The sequence below is a fragment of the Lepisma saccharinum genome, chromosome 16 (genome assembly GCF_977018435.1).
Source record: "Lepisma saccharinum chromosome 16, izLepSacc3.1, whole genome shotgun sequence".
NCBI lineage: Eukaryota > Metazoa > Arthropoda > Insecta > Zygentoma > Lepismatidae > Lepisma > Lepisma saccharinum.
The window spans coordinates 32,915,991-32,936,546 of NC_139244.1; the positions used below are offsets into that span (position 1 = coordinate 32,915,991).

The 20,556-nt window shown below is 36.3% G+C and overlaps 1 protein-coding gene across 1 annotated transcript in view; it reads left to right on the top strand.

Moving 5' to 3' along the window:
- Window positions 1-20,556, top strand: part of LOC146000006 (uncharacterized) — a 77,033-nt gene that overhangs the window by 26,991 nt on the left and 29,486 nt on the right. The window contains exons 3-5 of the mRNA XM_083137310.1: window positions 5,553-5,655; window positions 6,019-6,171; window positions 14,663-14,848. Of these exons, the coding sequence (XP_082993436.1) occupies window positions 5,553-5,655; window positions 6,019-6,171; window positions 14,663-14,848 (442 nt within the window). The remainder of the gene's footprint in view (window positions 1-5,552; window positions 5,656-6,018; window positions 6,172-14,662; window positions 14,849-20,556) is intronic.

The window sequence follows — 20,556 nt, forward strand, 5'->3', positions numbered from 1 at the left end:
CAGGATAGTCCAAGGAATTTTAACTGGATTTGCTATAGATGTGGTTCGAAAACAAAACACGGAGCTGAAGGTTGTCCAGCTATGGGAAAAGCTTGCAGATTTTGTGGCAAGATAAATCATTTTTCAAATGTTTGTAGATACAAGAATGAAATAAAGGATGTAGATAAAAGATCATCTGGGAAGAAGGCAGATTTCATGCATCAAAAACAACCTAACTACACCTCAAGAGCTGTGCAATATTTAAATAAGACTACATCTAATGTAAGATCTTCTTCTACACCCCCTGAGGAGGAAGATGCGATAAACAAAACCCGAGGTAATAATTTTGATTACAGTGGAAGCCAGCACAATATATTCAGTATAAATGTAATAAATACTGTACAGCATAAAAGTGAAGAAAGTAGCAAGCATGTTGAGGAGTTATTATGCAATGAGATTCAACCCTTACATGTTCAGCTATATATCTGCAATGAACCAGTTAAATTCATAGTGGATACAGGAAGTTATGCTAATATTCTACCTAAGAGTAGTGTATGGAAAAGCAGCGACGTTTTAAGATTAAATCCACTCAAAAATGGCTATGGTACTATCACAGGAGAAAAGTTGAAGTTTGAGGGTCAAATTTCCTTACCTGTCAACTATAACTCTCTGAGTTATGAAATGCCGTTTATAGTAGGAGATTTAAATGATTTAAAACCTATACTTGGTCGAGCAGGATTGCGTATTCTCTTTGGCGATTGGAGAAGAAGTTTGGTAATTGATACTGTACAAGGGCAAATGGACAAAATATTTTTCAACTTTTCTCCTGTGAAAGTACCATAGCCATTTTTGAGTGGATTTAATCGTAAAACGTCGCTGCTTTTCCATACAGTACGGAAGTACAATAAAGGAATGGGGGGCATTGATGTCTTAGACCGTATGCTGTCCAGCTACAGACCTCAGCTGCGAGGGGAAAAATGGTGGTGGAATTTATTTTCCAATGCTTTGAATGTGGCAGTTGTTGCAGCCTGGAAAATTCACCAAGAACTTCATGGGAAGAATTCAAAGAATCACTTGGATTTTCGAAGAGAAGTAGCTACCGTCCTCATTCGTAAAAATCCACGAACATCTTTGAGGCCAGGACCACGATTTGAAATCCCAGGGTCTATGAGGAAAACTGATGGTCATTTTCTGATTGAAGGAGGACAAGGAAGGTGTGCATTTTGCCAAAAAAAAAATGCTCGCCTACAATGTCGCGAGTGTGCAAGAAATATGCATTTACACTGCTTCCCAGCTTTCCATGGCTTATCACCAGTTTAGGACATTCTCTGTGTGTGTGTGTATTTTTTTTTTTTTCATTTTCAAATGTGTAAACTACATATATTTAAAATTTGGTACTGCTACATTTTCAATAAAAGAAATCATTTTCTCCTTGAGTAAAATTACACAATGATGTTTTCTCATATTTATACAATTATGTATTTGTATTAGTATTTTGTATTTTGAAGGTTGTAATGTTGTCTCTCTCTCTGTAAGCTTATATGTAATATTTCTGTACATTTACTATGCTAATATATAAACGGAAAATATGCTGGTCCAGTTGAATTATAATTAGAAAACTCTGTAATAATACTTCACATGAAACGCCAATGTTCCCAATTGGGAACACTCCAGTTTACATATAGAGAAAATAAAAAATAACAATTTTTTTTTAATAATTCTCTTTAATGTACACCAAAGAGACAAACATTACTGATAAACTCATTAATTTCAAATCCAAAGACAATTCGGCGTGTAAAAGGTTAAGAAAGTTAGCACTTATGGGTAGACTTTTGCCATCCTCCTAATTGAAGTGTTTAGAGTGTGGCGATTACGTGGTAGGACGTAGCAAAATACATGATAGTGAATGTTTGTCTGAAGTGTTAGTGTATTTTTTATACAATCAATGTTGCCTTGGTCAGTGCTTGAGTGTTGAATAATGTTAAAATTTAATGCCTGTTGCGACTATTATGCCTTCTAAATAAGCTTGTAGATTCTTTTTGCTAATTTATTATCATGGATGAGTTTAAAAGTAATACAGGGTGTACACAAAGTGTGACACATTTTATTTATTAATAAATCCGAAACTAATGAAGATACAATTAACTGGTGGCAATGATAGATAAACTCAGTTTTATGTCCTGTAGCCGTACACTTCTATGTGTGCTCCTTTTGTCCCACAGAGAATGTCAAGACAATGGATTTTTCACCTGTTCGGGTCAGTATGTAGACATCCACAGTAGATATCACTGTTTATTCTGGCTTTAGTTTCATCACTTTTGTAAGGTTTGTCAACATTGTTCGTTGTTTTGAACACACTCTTTCAGAAAAGATGAATTTGACTTGGTCAGATTCCTTGGCCAACGAGATCACCTGACAAAACTAGGGTTGGCATTTTGTCATTGTTTTTTTAAACCCAACCCTGTTGAGTTTTTCGGTTTATTTTTTTTCAGACAAAATCCGGTCAAAACTGGATTTTATTGGGTTTTTTTCAGGTTATGTTTATAAATATATATATGGTTTAAAAATTAAATAAATTTCTCCCTGATAGTAATATATTGGAACATTCAATTTGTATTGTTTTAGTTCACGGAGTAAAAAACTATTTACTATTTTCTGTTAACATAGTTAGGAATTGACGATCAAGGTCTCACACTTTGAAATGATTAAACCAAAATCATAAACTCGTGCTGCAACACTGAGGTGGGAGATCATCCAACCAGTTACGGGTGACATGTGGTCAGCACGACAAACCCCCAGTAGTCATCGTAGGTTTTCATGGCTGGGCTACGCTACTCATTCGTAGCTACCAAATTTAATCATGATGGTGTGTTCACCAGTCTCGTACACAGGCTGAAATCTCAGGAGACTCAAACCTGCACACGTCCCATAGCCAGAACCCAAAGCATGACCGCACAGCCAGAGTGCGGGACAAATGATTAAATTATCCAAAATACTATGTCCTGAAAAATTTGACCAATAGTTTGATTCTACTCTTGCTGGATGGCGTAACAGTTAATAGATCTATGATCAGTTCCCAGTATTGTGCATTTGCAAGCAATACTATACTATACTATACTAATACTTGATAGCTGTGGTGGTTTGGTCAACCTCCGTGGCAGAGTGGTTAGCACAGCATGTTGCAATGCCAGGGGTCCCTGGTTCGGACGTGGTTGTTTGAGTTTATCCCAATGAGAATAGAGAAAATACAGAAAATTGAGAGAAAAAGAGGGATACTACTGCTTGGGGTTATTACTTTTATTACAAATATAAAATAAGTCTACAGGCTGGCTGACTACCATGCAGAAGACCTGGGTTCGAATATTGGGGTAGGTGATTTGAGGTCAGAATTTTTCCGGTCTTGTCCCTGCATAAAGCAGCTCTGGAACTCACCCAGCTTCAAATCAATGGGCCCTGGGTTGTAAAGGCAGCTGGAGTTTGGTTGTGATCACATCACCTCTAAAATGGCAGAGATCAAGAATATGTTGGGCCCTACCCCCATATCCCCTGAATGTGCCTTTGGCACGGTGCTATATGCACGGGGAACTTTACCTTTACCTACTATACAACATATGGTAGCTGCACACACATTTTAAAATCTGCTTCAATGCAGTTTGTTCACAACTTTGTTTTCCCATTATTTTTGTGTATGTTTCAAGTTTAAATATCTCCTCCGTGTATTAACCATGCCAAAATTATAAGGCTGACATATTTGTCTTGACTGATTTCATCCTAATGGAATACCGTATCCATCCTCCAAAATATCTCGTTGCTATGAAACTAACAGTTCCCATGGACAAAACCTTAGTGGCCCCCATTTGGATCCCAACATACATATGCACTATATGTTAAAAAAATATTTGTCACACCATAGCTTAAGAAATGCCCTAAAATATTTATCTTTTCTTATTGCCCAAAAATGTAGTTTATGCAGATATTTGAGTGACGTCAGAATTTGGAGCTACCTCAGAATATGAAAAATGTGTACCTATTTGTGACATGAATTTCAGCTTTAAAACTCTAAATTTGCTACAGATATCGTAGTCTCAAAATTGCTGATTTCCCCCCACCCTTCCTAAACCACACAATATATTAGTTTTTATTAAAAACTTCAAGCTCAAGTAATGTCCTAACGGAGCTGAGACTTGGCAAGGCATGTTAAATGTCTCTCATCCACCATCTTAAAACATGGTGACAAATTGAACACATTGTTCAATTTCACTCACATGCAATAGCATTCCAGTCTGTCAAGTTTTCTAGCTGCAGAAACATGTTATCATGGTCACTTGCCTTTCTTTGCCCATCCACCCCACTCATGTTCCTCCAAAATCGTGCATTCTGTTTCAATAATTTTATTGTGAATTTACAGTGCAAGTATTGTCATAATGCTCCTGAAAGTTTTATGCACAAAACTTGAAATTGTAATCTCTAAAAAGGTTTGAAAATGTCAAAAATGGTCAAAATATAAAAGTATATGTATGCATTGTATTTACTTCAGTACCCCACACCCCCTATTTTTAAGAAAAAAAAGTAATTTTGGTAGATTATGAGAGTGCTATACTTCTTGGGTATAGAGCTCCTAACCACAAATAACATTTATCCTACATGGGCAAGCAACCCATTACGTTCAAATCAATGCACTGAACTGGAGGGAGGGAGGAGTCACTGTCTCAGTGCAAGGCATTGGAAAGAAAACAAAACACCTGTACACATACTAAATTTTGAGAAATGAAATGAATAATTTGAAAAGTGTTTGATTTAATTATACCACAGTTAACTTTATTCTACTTTCACGACATTTCAATAAAATGTACTAAATTCTCCTTTGTTTTAAATATGGAAAAATTTATTGTAAAAGTTGATCGTTACAGGTGAAACTATGTGGCTTGCCCACATACAGAAGTGACTGATATATAAAGTGCTACCACATTTCAAAATTATAAGCTTTGTTCGTTCAATGTTTTATCTAAATATTTCAGTCCCTTTTGATTTTTTGTTTCTTGGATATAGGTTTGTATTATTTCTTGTTAAAAGACTATTTCTAGCATGATTTGAGAAAAATATCCTGAAAGAAAGCACTGTGACTTGTACCACATTAATTATTTTGAGTATTATAAGCTTGGCTGAACCTTTATTTTACAAGTTTTCGCAAACTGTTGACAATTCTAGAACCTCACAAAAGTGATTAACATATGAACTGAAAGCCAGAATTAACAACGTGATAGCGACTCTGGATGTCGACATGCTGACCCAAACGTTTGAAAAAATCTATTATTGTCTTGACATTCTCCATGCAACAAAAGGAGCACACAGAAGTGTACTCATACAGGACATAAAATGAGTTTATCTATCATTGCCACCAGTTAATTTGTATCTTCATTAGTTTCTGATTTATTAATAATTAAAATGTGTCAGGCACTTTGTGTACACCCTGTATTATTGCCTGTTTTTGAGCAAATAAGTTGTCACATGTAGCATCCACCATGCAAATTTAAATAGGGTCTGATAAATTTATTTTCTTTCCCCTACAATAGGCTGGCAATACTGCCAGATCTGAGGCTGTTCCGAGAAAATCCTCAACAAGAAGCACCAGAAGAAGCAAGCGGAGGAAGACAGACTTATCTCTCAGCACGTCTGGTAAGAATACTTCAGTTTTCATTGTGTATATATGTACTTTTAGATATTTCAGATGCTATAATACAGGGTGCCTACCAATCTGGAAAACTTGGAAAAGTAAGGGAATTTCCTTTTTCTGGAAAAGTAGATTTTTAGTAGGTTTCTGTATATTCAGGGGGGTAAGGAAATTTTAAGTTACAGTATAAATTTATGCTAAATACTCTGGGGAAAGTGTCATATCTTGATCTTTTATTTAACATAAATCTGTGGCCTTATCAATGACCATATAAAACTGTGCATTTAACTAAATTGTTCTTCCGAGTAAAAGTTATACATTTACATGTCTGAATTCATATTAATTTCTATCCTCTTCGTATTTTGTAGAACACATTCCATGCACTTCATCAGATGACGAAGTAACTTTTAAGATGCCTCAATCAGTCAATCTGAGGAAACGAGATCGGGGTAATATTTCTCGAACAGTAAGGAGATCATCAGCACGAATTGCTGCAAGATATGCTGAAGATAAAGATCATAGTAAGTTTATAATTTTTAATTTTTCTCTTGCATTGATTTACAATATTTAATATTCTCATGAGGTTTCATTTTTTTTTAAAAGAAAAAAGAACCTTGCACTAACTGTGAAATTGTCTTCCATGTTAGTACTGCACCTTTACATGACTTCCCAATTGTTTCCTCCCTGTTTAGTTGGTAGGGCATCTTACGCCCGCCCGAAAAAAAGGATATGCAAAGTTCAAAATGCACATAGAAATTATCGCTGGCATGTAAGAAACAGAAAAATATTTGCATCATTGTCATATAACCAATGTAACTTGAGTTGTACCCCCAAAAGGAATGGTCGGGACGCCACTGATTCAAGCTTCAAAATGCAGCGGTACCTTGAAATGACTATTGCTCAGAAACTAAATGCCCTAGAGATATGAAAGATATACCGTTGTACGCAGAATGAATCACAGATTCAGATGATATATAATTTATGCACATTCGGCGTACATATGGAGGGGGACAGGGGGAAAATCCTCTCCAAAATACTTTTCTTTAAAAAAATGGTGTTTCCCCCGCCCCGAAAAAAATGTCAAAATGCACAAAATGCAAAATTGATGCAAATTTGGTTTATATATGGAGAGGGAAGGGAGAAAACTCCCACAAATTATTTAAAAAAATTGTCACCACTCAAAAAATGTCATCGCACTTGGGCACAAAACAACACCTACGCACAACATTCACGGACGAAAAGCTAGAACGTAGTAAAAAAATGAGTGCCAATTCTTGCAGCTGCTTGAAATTCTATTTTTAGACAATGCTGGGTAACCCCTGTTGCCACTTGTGGACACTTGTGCTAAAAAAAAAACAAAGATTTTCTTCAGCATGCTTCGAAATTCCATTCTCACAACGCAGATTCAACAACCAGTCTTCCCCCTCCCCCACCCTCTGCTTGCGCCCTCACGGAAAACTTTCATTTTGACATTGGATACTGATAAACAAGCTTCCTTCGAATGCACTTAGCAGGAGGGAATGAAAAAGCATTGCTTTAGAACAACAAGCCGGTCTTCCTTTGTCGGCAAAAAATTGACCTTGAAAAGAGATGCCTTTCCCCCTCCATTTTCATGAAGACAAAAAAAATGCAAAAAACCATTTCTGTTAAATACATGTGTTAGGAACAATATAAAAAAATAAAATCTAAATTCTAGCCAAAAATAGAAAAGTTATTTTCTTGTAGTTTACGGTTATTACAAGCATAAGAAAACAGTTTTTCTTTGTGACGTTTCAGGAGAACACACGCTCCTTTCATCAGACATTTATTTTCATTTTGACTAAAGATACAGTTATAACAATGGTTAGTAATTTTTAAACAAAAAGAATCCGTTATATAATGGACGTTGTCAATGTTACATTGTTGTAATATAGCAACTTAACTGTGAAAAAAAGCAGTCTGTTGTATTTTTGAGATTTTTTAAATTATGAATCCCAAATATCATCAGGTAATTCAAATTCATCATTGTTTTCACACAGTCTCTTGATGTTTTCTGTTACATTAAATTTCAAAGATGGTGGCTTACTCCATTTGTGAAAAAGAAAACTCCATACTGGATCTACATTACCATTTTGATTATTTAATTTATTCCAGTGTTCTTCTGCAATGAACGAAGCTTCCCAGACATTCAACTCTGTGTTTCCCGTTAATCTTTTTAAAACCCTTCTCTTTTTAATCAAATGTTTCTCTTCGATGATATGAGTTGACAAACCTGTTCTTGGGTTTAGATTTATAATGTCCAAATCGTGTTCGTGCCATCTTATTGCCATTTTCCTTGCTGTTTGTCCCACATAATCCTTTGAACATGAACAACTTATATTATATATTCCTGTGGTTTCCACATCTGGTAGAGAGTTTCTCATTTTGAATTCATTAAATGTACATTCCAAACTTCTTGGTGATTTAAAAACAATTTTGAAATCAAAACTTCTGAAAATTTTTGCAATTTTATGTGAGAATCCCTTGTGGAATGGAATGCACACAAATTTCTTTTCAACAGATTTTTCATCTTTGTCTGTATTTCTCTTTTCCTTTAGTTTTCTTGCTACTTGTTTTTTGATTTGGTTTATTCTGTTAGTGTGAAAGCCATTTTCTTTTGCTATATTAAAAAGCCTTTCTTCTTCATTTTTGATATCCTCATTATTAGAACATAGTCTTTGTGCTCTCAGGAAAAAATTTAAAAATATGTTATCCATTGTTATACGCGAATGTTCTGAATTGGCATGGATGTATTTTTCACTGATTCTTTTTGTTTAAAAATTACTAACCATTGTTATAACTGTATCTTTAGTCAAAATGAAAATAAATGTCTGATGAAAGGAGCGTGTGTTCTCCTGAAACGTCACAAAGAAAAACTGTTTTCTTATGCTTGTAATAACCGTAAACTACAAGAAAATAATTCTATAATGCAAGCAATGCGTACATACAAGAAAAACTAATAGAAAAGTTATAACGTAAAAACTATGACCTTGACACATCATCTCGATCGAGACGCTTGGTTCCGTGAGGGTTACTTTTGGGTATCTCGTTCGAGATGCTTGGGCGGCAAAAGGTTAATGTCACTTGCAAGGCATTTACATTACAATATCTACCAGGCATGGATAAAACCTTTATTACCTGTTGTGACTGGTACAATTTGAAGATTAGTTAAAACCCATTTTGATGTCTCCTTTTTGGAGACACACTGGTTCAGATCCCACTTTAAACTCTAGGTTAAGACCCGATTAGCCTTACTGTGCATAAAGTGGCCTTAAAACACCAACTCAAACAATCCTTTTGGGAGAACACACTGACCCTTCAGATGATTATTTTTGCCATGTTTCTACAATAGGAATTGTAACTATCCTGTTGACAAACATTATTAAATAAATGCAGATTTAATAATTTGTAGGAACATAAATTTTTCCAAAGTTGTTTTCACAAGAATTTGCATGTGCATGGCAAATGTTTCTATGTTGAACAGTGGATGCGACGCAATGCACCTGCCAGGCATTTTAATTTAAAGAATTCATAATGAATGGGAAATCTTGCCAGCCCTTGGCATCAACATTTAGGTCCCTATTATGCATGAACACAACCACAGTTCCAGAAATCAGAGATGGAGGAGAAATTTCCAGAGGGCAGACACGTTTGATGAACCTCTAAATATCACATGTAAAATGTATTGATTTATCATTTTGTCTTGTTAGTATGGGAGCTATAAGGGGGCAGAGTTGTCTACCAGAAGAGGGGCACCCAATGTGGCACCGTCTGACACCGTAGTATGGCTTTGTGTCTGACATTCTGGAAGGAAAATGGAAACGAATGTGGGCTTTTATGCAATCTGAGTTTTCTTCACGTGTTCTGGCAAGACATTTTGTTGGACGAATATTTAGGCTCTATTGATGGATGTGATTTTTACCTGATATTGCCATCTGACTAATGTCTAATTGTGACGAAATATTTCATCACAACATAAAAATTAGGGATGGGACGATACGAAATTTTGACCAATACAGATAAAGTACAGATATCAAATTTACTGATAACCGATATTCTACCGATCCGATATAAAATTAGAAATGGTCCTGGAAGAACCTGAAAGGTTCATTGACCTCCTTAAAAAATGTGTGTTTCAAAGTGACTGCAGTGCAAGAGAAATTGCATATTTAGACATTTACTTTTTAAAAAAGTAGGGCATGGAGATTATCCATAAAAATTACAACAAAAATGGCAGAATTTTGTACTCAACTATCAGATATTTATCAATATATATCGGATCGGTAATTTTACAGATATGCCTATATCGGCTGATATCGATAGAGTACCAATTAATCGGTCCCATCCCTAATGAAAATGCATGCCAAGCACTCTTATACATCAGATTTTTTGTCTGTGGTACGACATTTCTTCGTTTATGCATGCAATTTTTGTGTGATGTATCTCTCTATATTTGACATTGTGCAACATCGGACAAAAATTTCATGCATAAACTGAGGCTTAGACTTCTGCACCACTGCAAAGATGCCACTGAAATTTTATTACTCCTTTTGCTTCACTTTACCTTATTTAATCTAGCAATTCACACGAGGGTATCCTCCCCCGGACATAATAGATTTTGCGTAGATTAACACAAATTTACAATGACGTTAACATGTTATTCGAAATAAAGAATCTAAACGTCTGTATATTTCTAGTGAATTATATGAGAAAGCGACACAAGATTTGCACGGGTAAATGTTACAAAAATTTGCAACCTGTTTTCTGCTACTTACATTGAGAGTTACCCTCCTTTTAACATCACGAGAAAAGTATTAAGCTACAACTGAGGGAAGTTAGTGCCCAATGTTATGGAATAAGGAAATAATAAATAGATATATATTTATAGTGTGTCCCACAAAGGGGTTTACACTATTTGAATGTTAATAACAGAGAAAGTATTACAGATAACCTGATGGAACTTGTATCTGGATCTGTCATGATTAGTGCTTGTTGTAATTCATTTGTTTTTCTTTAATTTTGGTTCAGTTGCCAGTAGTGACAAGTAATTGACAAGATGGCTGGGAACCTTTCCGTTGAGCAACGGAAGTGGATTTTTAAAGTGTTTTTGAAAATGTGAGAACATTTTTCTGCCACTTTTGGCTAATCATGAAGATGAGGATGTAAGATGATATGATGAAATGGATAAAGGGACACTCGCAAAGAACACCCATGCCCAGGTAGAGATTCAAACCTGGTACCTTTGGCATCTTAGTGCAGTGTGATAACCACTCTGCAGCGGAGGTTGACAATGTTTGCTTTATGTAGTTAATGCATCGAAAATCAGTGAGTCATGGTTCTTGCAGGTTTATAATAACTGTTGGTTAGAAATCTACAAATCATGTCACATATCAACATATAATAATGAGAAAGGCTAAGAAGAATGGTAATTACAAAATTCTTCCTTAACCTTTTGCCGCCCAAGGCCTTTTTCACATGTAAGCCTCTATTGCCCGAGCAGATTTTGAGCAAAATGCAGAGTTTCAATTAAATGAGTGTAGATTGGAGGCTAATTGCCCTAGAGAGATGAGTGATATACTGTTGTACGCGGAATGAACCAGAGATTGACTATATGAAATTTTTGCAAATTTGGCGTATATGTGGCGGGGGGAGGGGGCTACTCTCAAAATTCCAAAATTTCGGGAAAAAAATTTGGTCCCCCCCCTCCCCCCAAGAAAAAAGTACATGACAGTGTCGACATGCACATGGAAATGATCGCTGACATGTAAGGAACATAAAAATATTTGCATTATTATCATATGACCAATGTAACTTGAGTTGTACCCCCAAAAGGAATGGTCAGTACGCCACTGATTCAAGCTTCAAAATGCAGCGGTACCTTGAAATGACTATAGCTCAGAAACTAAATGCCCTAGAGATATAAAAGATATACCGTTGTACGCAGAATGAATCACAGATTTAGACGATATATATATATATAGGAGGAAAGGGGGGAAATCCCCTGAAAATACTTTTTTAAAAATGGGGTTTCGCCCCCCCCCCCCCCCCTGTTCAAAATGCACATAGAAATTATCGCTGGCATGTAAGAAACAAAAATATTTGCATCATTGTCGTATGACCAATGTAACTTGAGTTGTACCCCCAAAAGGAATGGCCACTAATTCAAGCTACTTTCATTTTGACATCGGATACTGATAAACAAGCTTCCTTCGAAAAGCATTGTTTTAGAACAACAAAACCAGTCTTCCTTTGTCGGCAAAAAATTGACCTTGAAAAGAGACTCAAAAGAGACTCAAAAGAGAAGTGCCTTTCCCCGCCTTTCCCCGCCTTTCCCTGCCTTTCCCCCTCCATTTTCATGAAGACAAAAAATTCAAAAAACCATTTCTGTTAAATACATGTGTTACAAACAATATAAAAAAATAAAATCGAAATTCTAGCCAAAAATAGAAAAGTTATAACGTAAAAACTACGACCTTGACACAGCGTCTCGATGGAGACGCTTGGTTCCGTGAGGGTTACTTTTGGGTATCTCGTTCGAGACGTTTGGGCTTCAAAAGGTTAAACAACTTTAATCTCACAAATGGAAAAAGAAAAACCCTGCATATCTTGTGAATTGTAATAATTTTCAAAATGCTCTATTTTCCAGGTAGAATATAAATCTGAAGAGAAATGAAATCAATTTCTTGTAAGCTAATTTAGATACTCAATACAGTCCATACCTGGAAGCTGTATGGGTTTATTATTTCCATGTACAAATACTTGGATTTAATTTAAAATTGTCAGTTAAGAAATACAAAATTTGTCCTTGAAAACCTCGAAATGTCAGGAAATTTCTGTGTAGCCACCCTGAGAATGGATTGTTTGCTCATAAAGACTAATAAAAGCATGATAGAATGTCTGTAAGAATGACTTGCCGCAAAACAACCATCATTCATTTTGAAATACAGTCTACACTATCTGCACCGGACACCTGGAACGAGTACTTTAATCCGGTTTCAGGCATCCGTCAGTATCGTGTGGGGCCACCTTTCGCAGCAAGTACAGCCGCAACCCTCTGAGGAAGACTGTCCACGAAATTGCGATAGGTTTCGACGGGAATCCTGCTCCATTCCTCTTGCAAAGCGGCAAACAACTCTTTAGTGTTTTTTGGGCGGTGTGGCCTGGCTCTCAACCGACGCTCCAACTCGTCCGAAAGATGCTCAATCGGGTTGAGATCAGGACTTTGGGCGGGCCAATCAAGTTTTTGCACACCCATATCCTCGAACCACGTGTTGATCACACCTGCCGTATGACATGGGGCATTGTCGTGGTGAAACAGATAAGGACCACTACCGAATTGTGTCCACAATGTCGGTAGCGCAGAATTGTCCAGGATCGTTTGGTATGCATCTGCATTCATGTTTCCACGCACTAACACAAGAGGACCAAGACCATACCAGGAGAATCACGACCACACCATGATGCCACCTGATGGGGTGTCCGGTGACGAATGGCCAGATACTGTATATATAGATGCTCCGCAAAAAAAGACAATTTTTTGACAATTTTTTTAGTGTCTTATTAGATCCGCTGTAGGTAATGTGTTAAATCATCGAAAATAAACTGGCACAACCTGTTTCCACTCTTTTCGCTGCTGCTCTATCCTTTGCAACAAAAGGTGGTATTCACTACAGTGTTTCCACTTACTACAGTAACTTGTTTTTAGCATAATAGTGAAGATTGCCCATTAATCGGGGAGTGCCCATCATACCCAGTTTTACCCTACACAAACATTTAGTGTATTCTTCACTAAACCTAGATGAATAAAGGTCAGCTTACCCAGTACAGGTACACATAAAAGACCTGTTTATGAAAGAAAGTCATCAGACTGAAACCCTACATCAGCTTCTCCATCCTTTTTTCTCACACCACCGTTGTTTCCAGGTCCTCTTGAAATTATTTTCCACAATACATTTTCAATATTGTGCTTCTCACGGTAAATGTTTCTGTACATAATCTCTAAATTCCCAAATAATTCTACAATTGCAATATCTACATGTGAGAATTTTCAGATCATGGGAATTAAGGCAATCTTTCTCAAATCCGAAACCTCTGTCATGCTCTGTAACTGCAGATTTATGCATCTTCCTTGATATAAAATCCAGAAAGATATGCTGTCTGCTAAACATAGCATCATGCCCAACCTTTTATCTTTATTCTTGAACACTTGCTTGAGGGATCACCACAGCATTCTTAAAGTTTCACTTCATTCATGTCGTGCAATATAAATTTACCCTCTTGCAATTGTGAATGTTGGATTTTCATGGTATTTTTTAGTTTAAGCACAAAATATGTAGATATTTGTTTTAAAAAAACCTACAAAATTACATAATTTTGCATATTTAGAATGCACGAAAATTGTTTCGAGCGAACCACTGCTCATATACATAACACTTTTTCCAGCAATTAGCATATAAAACCGTGGTTCTTAATCATTGGCAATATATACACTAGAAGAATATTTTACTGTTAATCTGTCAACTGTATTTTGTTGAAGTTAAGGTATGTCTGTGGTCACATGTCAGTGTATGCCTAGCCTCATAAGATGCTTCACCATGGAGTATCAGTGCAACCATAATTTGTTAAAAAATTGGCTGATGCGGTTCATTTATGCTAGTTGGATAATAAAAAAAGAAGAAATAAGTGCTCCCCTGTGCATAGCACCACACCATGAAGGTGTATAGGGGGTGTGGGGGTAACGCCCCACACTTTCTTGATCCGGTCGTGAGTGGGGGTGATGTATCAGCATCATGCCCCTGACCGCCTTTACCCCCCAGGTACTCATGTTATTCGATGCTGGGTGGCCGCGGGGCCGCTTCCAACGTTAGAAAAGTTCCCGGATTTGAACCGGCCAGGGAACGAACCCGGGACCTTTTGCATGGTAGTCAGACACATTACCGACTGAGCCACCGCAGGCACGCTAGTTGGATAATAGATTATTTGATTTATTTTCAGATCTTATGGATACAAGCATAGAGGAGAATCTTCCCAACCAAATGGATTTAGATGTAGAACAGCTAAAGAATAACATCACACCAAGAGAGAAGACTCCTGCATCTGTGCGCAGGAGGCGAAAGGGGTTGAGGGAGTCCTCTGTACTCACATATATGATGAAAACCAAAAAAACCCGGAAAGGCCAAGGTGAGTGAGTAAGCCAGTATTGATGAAATTCACAATTTCAAAGAATTTGTACTGGCAGGAAATTATCTTCTTGTATATTATGTGGTTAGGCTTAACCCTGTAAGTGGGTGTAACGTCCTTGATGTTCTCTGGCTAATATCTCCTGCGTTTGACTGTCTACAGATCTGCTTCTTTCACTATTGTGTTACTGTTGGATTAAAAATTATAGATACTAGTTTGGACTCGAATTATAAATTAACCAGTAGATCTACATAAAAACAAGTTGCATCAAAATTTAGCTTATTCAATTCTGCATTTATCTATGCTAACATTTTTTTTTTCGAGTATGCCTTATATATTATAAAAAAAAGATGTTAGAAACTGTACTTACGTATGCGAATATGTTGTTCCTAATTTCCTTTCCTTTAGAACTACGTTTCGGGGACTAACTATCCCCTTCTTCAGGTTCGTATAAAAAGCTAGGTACTTAACATGGTACCACGTCGAAATGTAATAAAAGGATAGTGGAGAAGGGTTGGTGTAGATACATTTAAGATATTATATCCCCCCTCTAGACATATTTAAAAAACTCGTCGTTTTCTAAAAACTTGCACAATTACCCTATTTCCATGTTAAGAATGTTAAAACTAAAAACCTGTATGTATCCCTATGTACAACTTGCAGGTTCGGCTTTTCCTGCTCAACACAGCGAAATTAACCCTGATCCCCACAAATTTCTTTCAACTAATTGTAAGTTTCCTTCCTCTAGTCCCCTTCTGCCATCATAGCGTAGGGTTGGTTGCCTCGATCCATCTCCTCCATTCTTGTCTGTTTCTCATCATTCTCTTAATCATATTTATTGTCTTATTCCTTTCTCTTCCAATCTTTTCCATTCTGTCTTCAAACATTATCCTTGGTCTTCCTTTACCTCTCCTACCTTGCACCTTTACTTCTAGAATTTGCTTTACCTTTTTATCTATGGGAGGCATTAGAAAGTAAGGAAGTACCTAAGGAACTTATTAAAGCAATAAGAAGCGTATATAAGGATGTAAAAGGAATAGTAAGAATAGAAGGAAACTAGTCTAAGGAATTTCAAATAGAAAAAGGAATTAAACAGGGAGATAGTCTCAGTCCTTTACTTTTCATTAATGTAATGGATGAAATAACTAAAATTTGCAAGAGAAGAACCCCAAGAGTACAAATAGGATATTGGAATATGAGAGTAGTACAACTGCAAGTACTGCTATATGCTCATGATATAGTCTTAATTGCTAGCAGTGAAGAGAATTTACAGAGGAGCGTAATAGAATGGGGAGAAGAACTTGCGAGAAAAGGGATGAAGAGTAATATTAAGAAAAGCAAAGTTATGTAGGTGGCAAAAGAAGAAAAAGATCATGAATTAGCAATTAGATATGGAAACGAGAATTTGGAAGAAGTAGATGAATATGAATATTTAGGAACCATCATAACAAGTGATGGTAGATGTGATGAAGAAATCCTAAATAGGAAAAGAAAAGCAAATACAGTATATTATCAGTTCAGTAAAACAATAATGGGAAAGAAAGAAGTGGCAGTAAAGACAAAAATGCAGCTATACAAATCAGTATTGGTCCCTACATTAACATATGGAATGGAAAGTTTACCACTTCAAGATAAACATCTGAGTAAAATTCAGGCTAGTGAAATGAAATACCTGAGAAGAGCTGTTAATAAGACTAGGAGAGATAAAGTGAGGAATGAAAGAATAAGAAGAGAAGTGGAACAGGAGTCGCTAGAGAAAATAATTGAAAAGAGACAGCTAAAGTGGTGGGGACATGTATTCAGAATGAATAAATTGTAAGTTTCTGTGGCAGATTTCCTAAGTTTTGTGACATTAACACGTTGTTCACTTTCAAACTTAACATGATTCCAATGGAGCTCAGATGCACAGTCTGCTTCTAACAAAGGCTACAGCCAGACTGCTCCACGTACGTGCATAAAAGTTTGTCCGCAGGCAGAGGAGAGTCAACAGGCCAGTATCTTACCAAGCTCTTTGTTATCAACAAGGCCAGAAATGAGTAAGAAAATCAATCTGAAAACTTCGTCACACCTTGTGTCTTGGAGAAGTACCTGTAAAAAAAAACAACAACAGATATTCATATTAATTGGATAACAAAGTTACAACAGGAGTTAAGTTAGTCAAAATCCTTCAAATTTGTTATTAGTTACAAAGAAATATTTACTTTTTAATCAACTATCATGTAATAATTAGCGGTGGCTCAGTCGGTAACTCATCTGACTACCATGCTAAAGGTCCCGGGTTCAATCCCTGGCTGGTTCAAATCCGGGAACTTTTCTAACTGAAAAGCATCGAATGACATGGGTACCTGGGGGGAAACCCTGGGGGGTTAAGGTGGTCAGGGCATGATGCTGATCACATCACCCCCACTCACGACCGGATCCAGAAAGTATGGGGCGTTACCCCTACACCCCCTATACACCTTTATGGCATGGTGCTAAGCAGAGGGGAGCACTTTACCTTTTTTTTCGTAATTATAATTATTGTATTTATTAATTACATAATGCGAATGGCATAGTAAGTCTGTTAGGAGCCATTATGAATGGAAAGGTGCATGAGACATGTCCCTACGGTTGGCATCACTGCCGTCAGGTGTCGCGTTCGTTCAGTATGAAGCTCCCTCTCGTGGCTGACAACTCCCTCAACCCCCGATAAGCTGCCGGTGCTCTCGCGACAACTGACAGAGTTCCCACACACCTGGAAAACCTGGAAATCTCAGGGAATTTGTAAAAAATACAAATCTCAGGGAAAATCTTGTAATTGATTAATGGTTCCCAATGTAGCAAAACTGAGGGATTATAATATGCTCCTGTCTGGATAATCCAAGCTCTTGTAGCATTTCTCTTTCAGCAAGGAACTCATATCTATTTGTTTGTCTGTTTCTTGTTTTTAAATGTGATTCCAGGGCTGGTGACCAAGTGTATACCCTCATAAATTTTGCACTTTTTAAAATTTAATTAACCAATTTCGATCTTTTACATGACGTAAAATATATTTCAAGATGTGGAAAACGCATAATAAAGATAACCTGATGTCTAAAGTTAACCAGGGTTCATCAGATTTCCCTTATTAGGGAGTAGTTTTAAATTCTTTTCTTCCTTCTTTTTTACAAAAAGACATCTTGAACAATGCAAAAAATAGTTTTAAATAAATGCAAATTGATGTCAGAATTCTGAAAACTTGATTCCTTTGACAAAGATTGATATTGAAATTGGTGCCAAAGCTGCTTTGGAAGCTAAAGAGGTGAATGAAAAGGAGAAGCTTATGTTTTTTACTAGCTGCAGAATTTTTTTTGCAACCAACAACAGAGAAGATTGTGGAACATAGTCCCCTTAAGTTCAGGTTGGTGAGACCCGCTAGTTGTTTAGTTCCGAAGCAAATGATGCAGTTTCGAAAGCAATGTGCTCAGCGCATGGAAGACCTGATACAGGAACTTCTCAGGAGAAAGAGAATGAAGGCTGTAACTGGTGATAAAGTAATTCTCCAGTTTAAGACATTGTTGCACTATGTCAGTAGTGAAAAGGAATTGAAAGAGACGTTTTGTAACTGTTCATTCAAAACTGATGCACTAGATTCTTTTTTTACAGGTGTCATGAAGGGCAAGGATGACTTCTCTGAGTTATGGAGCACTGTTAAGTTGGTTTTGATTTTATCACATGTCAATGTATATATAGAAAGTGGGTTTTCTGTAAATAAGCAGGTTTTAATAGAAAACTTGAAAGAAGAGTCTGTTGTGGCTATACGGCAAGTTTATGAGGCAGTGAAAGTGGTAGGAGGAGTGTCAAATGTAGAAGTAAGCAAAGATATGATCCAGAGTGTTACAGGTGCACTTATTAGATACGAAGAAGCATTGCAGAAGATGAGAAAGAAATGTGATCACAAAGAAAACAAAAGGAAAGAAATGAAACGTAAAGCAAGTGAGATCTGTGCTTTACAAGCCAAACAACAAAAGATGCAAGAAGAAGCAAAGGCTATTGCAGAACAATTAAAAAAACTTGAAGCTTCTGAGAATGTAATGTTTCTTAATTTGCTGTATCAGACATGAAGTACATTTTTTGTTTTATATTTCAGTCTCGGTAACTTATTATTCCTTTTTAAATCGGTACTAATAATTGTCACTTCATTTTTATATGTTTTAAAAATTCCAATAATTTGTTTGTCTTAACTATTATTATATGCATTACAGATTAATTGATATTGTATCCATTTATAAACATCTATGACAAGTGTGAAAATATTTCAATGTTCTATATCAGATATGTTAGAAATTGTTTCAGAGTTGTTTAAAGTTCTAGAAAACTGGTCATCTTTGTTCTTAATTACATGCAAAGAAGTGTAATTTTTTTTTTATTATTGAACTAGTTTTGTTATTTGCATCAGAAAACAACAGTAATAAAGAAGGTGAGGATGGTATGGCTATGAGGGGAAATGGAGGATGCTATTGTAAAATTATAGTAGTCATTTACTGTTCATTCAATACTCTGGAAAAAATATGAGGATTCTGGAAAACTCAGGGAAATCTCAGGGAAAATGGATTTGGAGTTTGCGTGGGAACCCTGAACTGAGGATAAAGTAGGGATGTCTAATCTAAGATTAGATGTCAGAAATAAGGTGCCAGAAATATTTGTATTTGGGAGGATACCTTTTCCAGTATCCATGCGACAAGGTACGTGCTTATTTGAATTGTAATTTTAATTGTAATTGTGAAAAGTGGAAACATTACAAAACAAGCAGTTTCTGTTACGGACTTCCTGTAAGTCAATTTGCCGGGACCTGTTGCATGAAGGGGCCGCTCAGCGGCCGATGCTCTGATGGTAAATGACTGAAATAACCTCCCTGTATTACTTCCCTACTAAAAAAATCCTAAACTTTGATTTTTGTTCAAAATTGAATATCAATTTTGGCCTTACATTTCAGCCATTTTCATTAGTGAAAAAAGAGACAACATAAAATAAAGCTTGAAATGTACTGAAATCAGTGTTGTTTACCACAGCTTTCTATCATTTTTCTTAGCTGAGTTATCATAATTATCATAACTGTCTGCAAACCCAAAAATACCGGAAACCAAAAATGGCCATTTTTGAAGGATGTAAAGTGTTAGAAAAATAATGCCTACTTTGAACTACCCCTGTGAAGGGTTAGGACAACAAAAATATTGAAATCTTTAAAATGGTCAAGCAACCAGTGCTGGAACATTCGGTATGCATTGACCCATGTGCATTCTGGACAGAAACTCTGGTCTTAGTACAATTTCTGTGAACTAAAAGTAGATAAACATAGTAATGCTTCTCCCACTTATTCAACATTTCTAACAATATTGTTTACTCATATTAGTGGTAATTTGTGTGTTTTAGGATCATTTGTCAAAAATATAGCTGTGTGCCAGTGGAAACATGGTTACACCCAATACTGGAACATATGATATTTTTACTATAAAAAATATATTAACCTTTCTGATTTTTTAATACGTATTATGTGTGACATGTATTGATTATGCTGTGTAATAATTTTCATTCAGGTAAAACCTGAGATTCCCTATGAAACAATTACCCAAGTTTGAGTGTCTTCATCACAAAAAAATACTTTCTTTAAAGAGATTTCTACTTCATGAGCAGGTAAGTGTGTTATTTCCTGTTAGGACTGTCCTTCTCCTCTCAAACTCTACCTAAAT